General features: G+C 34.8%; 1 protein-coding gene across 1 annotated transcript; it reads left to right on the top strand.

Moving 5' to 3' along the window:
- Positions 1 to 378: 378 nt before the first annotated feature.
- Positions 379 to 4,171, top strand: LOC142230280 (microsomal glutathione S-transferase 1). The gene is made up of 3 exons (XM_075300930.1): positions 379 to 671; positions 3,297 to 3,382; positions 3,472 to 4,171. Exons 1-3 carry the CDS (start codon positions 522 to 524, stop codon positions 3,722 to 3,724), a joined length of 489 nt encoding a protein of 162 aa, XP_075157045.1. The 5' UTR covers positions 379 to 521; the 3' UTR covers positions 3,725 to 4,171.
- The last annotated feature ends 722 nt before the right edge of the window (positions 4,172 to 4,893 follow it).

The following is a 4,893-nucleotide window of genomic DNA, read 5'->3' as shown; positions in this document are numbered from 1 at the left end:
ACTGATAAGTTTATTATAATAATAAGTTTAAAATTGTACTACCAGGTAATGGAGATTTTTGGAGAATTTCATACTTAATCTGCCCAATGTCTCCAACATGGGGACACCCTTTTTTCTAAAAAGTGTCAGTTTTCTATTTATTATCACTTTATTTAATCGTTACCGAATTTTTGTCCGGCTGTTTCATTTTGAGCGTTAATGGGTTAAACTGCAAGCAACCCCAAGTCGTGTGAATCACAACACGTGGACCTATTAAAATAGACTAGCCTACTATATGTTTACTAAAATATATAATCTATATTTCAAGAGCAAATGAAATTATTAGTATATTAATTTTTAAATATATTCAAAGAGGAACGAACTACTACTGCACTCTGTATGTCAATCCAAGTGCATTTCAAGTCCAAAGTCCAATATTATTTCCATTAAATCGCTACGTTTAGGGACGGGTGTTGATTTATTTCCTTGATTACGGATGTAAAATTGTAAAACCGAAAAACACAAAAAATACTATCGATAATATGACCAACGAAACTCTCAAGTCGTCTAATTTAAATTTACTATCCACTGATAATCCAGTGTTTAATTGTTATTGTTTTTGGTCCAGTGTATTGGTGATTAAAATGCTTATGATGACACTCTTAACGGCTTCTAAGCGAATCAAGAAAAAGGTAATCTGAGAGAAATTGTTTGATCATGAGAGACTGCTTGTGTACTTTCGCAATTTATTTCGATGTATTACATTGGAGAAATTAATTCATTGGTGTGAGTAAAATACAAAATTACCAGTATTGAAAATATTTACAAAACAAATGAGAACTAGCTAAGGTCAAAGGAAGTCAACTACAACGAAAGAAATCACTTCGTTAATTTTACGAAACATTCTTTATTAACTATTTTTCGTAAATTCTTCATTAAAACAACGAAATTTCCGTAATTTTTTAAAAGATATCCGAAATATTCTACATACATTTTTCTTCGAATATATAAATATCACAGATACTTGTAGTTAAACAAATTATTAATTTATTATACCACTCGGTAAAATTAATAGCATTCAGTAAATTAAAAAAAAAAAAAACAAAACAAGTTCATACGTCCGTTAGTTCGGCCAGGCCGAATCTTATGTACCCTCCACCATGGATTGCGTAGAAACTTCTACGAAAGACTGTCATCCCCAAATTTCAACTCACATGGTTGTTAAATATCATATACTACCACCACGTACCAAATTTCAACCAGATCGGATGAATTTTGCTTCTCCAAAAGGCACCGGAGGTCAAATCTGGGGATCGGTTTATATGGGAGCTATATATTATTATGGACTGAGAGGAACCAATTCCTGCATGGTTGTTGGATACCCTATACTAACATTACGTACCAAATTTCAACCGAATGGGAAGAATTTTGTCTTCCAAGGTGCTCCGGAGGTCAACTCTGGGGATCGGTTTATATGGGGCCTATATATAATTATGGATATCGACCAATTCTTGCATGAGTGTTTGAGGCCATATATTAACATCACGTACCAAATTTCAACTGAATCAGATGAATTTTGGTCTTCCAAGAGGCTCCGGAGGTCAAATCTGGTGATCGGTTTATATGGGGGCTATATATAATTATGGACCAATTTTTGCATTTGTTAGAGACCATATACTAACGCCATGTACCACATTTCAGCCGGATCGGATGAAATTTGCTTCTCTTAGAGGCTCCGCAAGCCAATTCGGGGGATCGGTTTATATGGGGGCTATATATAATTATGGACCGATATGGACCAATTTTTGCATGGTTGTTAGAGACCATATACTAAGGCCATGTACCAAATTTCAGCCGGATCCGATGAAATTTGCTTCTCTTAAAGGCTCCGCAAGCTAAATCGGGGATCGGTTTATATGGGGGCTATATATAATTATGGACAGATATGGACCAATTTGTGCATGTTTGTTAGAGACCATATACTAACGCCATGTACCAAATTTCAGCCGCATCGGATGAAAATTGTTGCTCTTAGAGTGTCTGCAAATCAAATCGGAGGATCGGTTTATATGGGGGCTATATATAATTATGGACCGATATGGACCAATTTTTGTATGGTTGTTAGAGACCATATACTAACACCATGTACCAAATTTCAGCCGGATCGGATGAAATTTGCTTCTCTTAGAGGCCTCGCAAGCCAAATTTGGGGGTCCGTTTATATGGGGGCTATACGTAAAGTGGACCGATATGGCCCATTTTCAATACCATCCGACCTCCATCAATAACAACTACTTGTGCCAAGTTTCAAGTCGATAGCTTGTTTCGTTCGGAATCGATCAGATCGACTCAGAATTTCACCACGACCCAGAATATATATACTTTATGGGGTCTTAGATCAATATTTTGATGGGTTACAAACGGAATGACAAAGTTAATATACCACCCATCCTATGGTGGAGGGTATAAAAACAATAAGAGAGGGTAAAATTGACCACAACCACAGTAGTTAAAAGTTTAAAAGGCTTCAACATGTTTCATTGAAATTGCTAAGAAGTTTTAGTGAAGTAACAAAATTTCCTTTTGCGACTTAGGTTAGTTAAAACCAGGAAAATTTAGTGCCTGCTATATTTTTTAACTGCAGTTAACGAAATTACACCCCATCATAGATACACAAGTATATGCAGCAGTATGTTTGGCCGGCCGAATCTTAAATACCCACCACCATGAAGCAAATATTATAGTTTTCTTTTAAAATCAGGGGGGTTTGATGACAGATATTCTCTCAAGCAGCGCAGTTCAACCCGTACACTTCCCGAAGATAAGTTTAAAGATTTTACCCATGAAGACTATATCAAGTTCTGGATTTATAAGAACCATTTTTGTTTGATTTTTAGAGGTATCATAAACATCTCTTGTAAGTGTGCAAGAAAATTATGAAATAACGCCTCGATTTGAAATCTAAAATCTGTAGATTTTTACCCCAATTATTTAAATGATTACGAGAAGTAAAATCTGGAAATTTTACATTAAGTTTCAAGCAATTTTCATGATCAGTGCACCATCAATAACAACTACTTGTGCCAAGTTTCAAGTCGATAGCTTGTTTCGTTCGGAAGTTAGCGTGATTTCAACAGACGGACGGACACGCTTAGATCGACTCAGAATTTCAACACGACGCAGAATATATATACTTTATGGGGTCTTAGAGCAATATTTCGATGTATTACAAACGGAATGACAAAGTTAATATACCCCCCATCCTATGGTGGAGGGTATAAAAATATATTTAAAAATCTCTTATGTATATATTTTAGGTTTTCGCCAATCCAGAGGATTTGAAGTTAGCAAAATCTGTGGCTGAAGTTGTTATGCATGATCCTGATGTGGAACGCGTTAGAAGGTAAGACCCTTCAATAATTGATCAATTTGCGATCGTTTTTTATTACAATTTTTAATATCGAATTTATTGGATTTTGTTTTCTTGCCCAGGGCTCATCGCAATGACTTGGAAAATATTTTGCCGTTCTTATTGATAACCTTGGTCTATATTGCAACAGGACCCAATGCATTGGCCGCACGTATGTTGATACGTATAGGTGCCTCGTGTCGTCTTTTACATACAGGTGTTTATGCATTTGGACCAGTGCCTCAACCCACCCGAGCAATATTGTTTTTCATTACCTTCACAATTACCGTGTTCATGGTGTTTTGTGTTATCATCAAAATGGCAAAGTATATTTAAAGGAGATCATCCTTGAACTGAATGTTGATAAGGATGTGAATATGGATATTTTAAATCAAAAAACGTTGATTTGAATTTATGGACAAAAAGATTTGCCCATTTAGCATATTATGAATTTTTGAAACTAAGTAGATTTTTAAGTTTTTGTTTGTCAAAATAATTAGTGTGACTACCATTCTCATGAATCTCCGTTAGTTCAAGGTTAGTTTACCATTCTAGGGATATAGCTGCCATCGTGCTAATATGCTTATATGCCAGTAAGGGTTTAAATGAAATTTAATATTTGTTAACTGGCAGTTAAAGCCTAACGGACCTACATGAAAATGGTGGTTTAAAATTTTATTATATTCTATGATGCAATCTCATTTCGAAAGCAATTCATTGTTCAACTTACAATTAATTTAAAAAAATTTAAAATTTGTCGTGATTAATAAAATAATTAATTATTTAGACATAATGCGTTTATAATTTAAGGAGAAACTGTTCAAAAATTGTGTTTGTGTGGGCTAAGAAAATACCCTTTTTATGAGTTAACAAGTATATACGGCCGTAAGTTCGGCCAGGCTGAATCTTATGCGCCCTCTGTCATCCACAATCGAATTACCTAGGTTGTGGTGATCTAAAGGTAAAGGCAAGGTATCTAAAAACTTCTTAACATCGATTTCTAAATTGTAAGTTTGTCCATACGTGGTATATATTAGACAAAACAACTATATACAGCAGTAAGTTCGGCCGGGCCGGATCTTAAATACCCACCACCATGAATCAAATATAATAGTTTACTTTGAAAACTCTTCGTCGTAGCGGGTTACTTAAAATATATAGAATTTTAGGGGGTTTGATAACAAATCTTCTCCCAAGCAAATCAGTTCAACCAGTACGCTTCCCGAAGAAAAAATTAAAAGATTCTACCTATGAAGACTAGATCAGATTCTGAATTTATGAGAACCATTTTTGTTTGAGTTTTAGAGAAATCATAAACATATCGTGTATATGATGAAATAACGCCTTGATTTGAACACTTAAATCTGTAGATTTTTTCCGCCATTATTTAAGTGAATACGAGGAGTAAAATCTGGAAATATTACTTTCAGTTTAAAGCAATTTTCATGATCAGTGCGCCTGCTGTACCCTGTGTTTTCTTTTCTGAGGACCGAAATTTTAGACAA

Source organism: Haematobia irritans, chromosome 3 (assembly GCF_050003625.1).
Source record: "Haematobia irritans isolate KBUSLIRL chromosome 3, ASM5000362v1, whole genome shotgun sequence".
NCBI lineage: Eukaryota > Metazoa > Arthropoda > Insecta > Diptera > Muscidae > Haematobia > Haematobia irritans.
The sequence above is the reverse complement of the archived record's forward strand: the minus strand, read 5'-3'. Positions and strand labels throughout refer to the sequence as shown.

Excerpts from the sequence above, each read along its gene's own strand:
- LOC142230280 (XM_075300930.1), top strand. The coding sequence starts at position 522 with ATGACCAACGAAACTCTCAAGTCGTCTAATTTAAATTTACTATCCACT. Across the intron at positions 672-3,296 it reads CTAAGCGAATCAAGAAAAAG|GTTTTCGCCAATCCAGAGGA; the intron begins GTAATCTGAGAG and ends TATATATTTTAG. Across the intron at positions 3,383-3,471 it reads GATGTGGAACGCGTTAGAAG|GGCTCATCGCAATGACTTGG; the intron begins GTAAGACCCTTC and ends TTTCTTGCCCAG.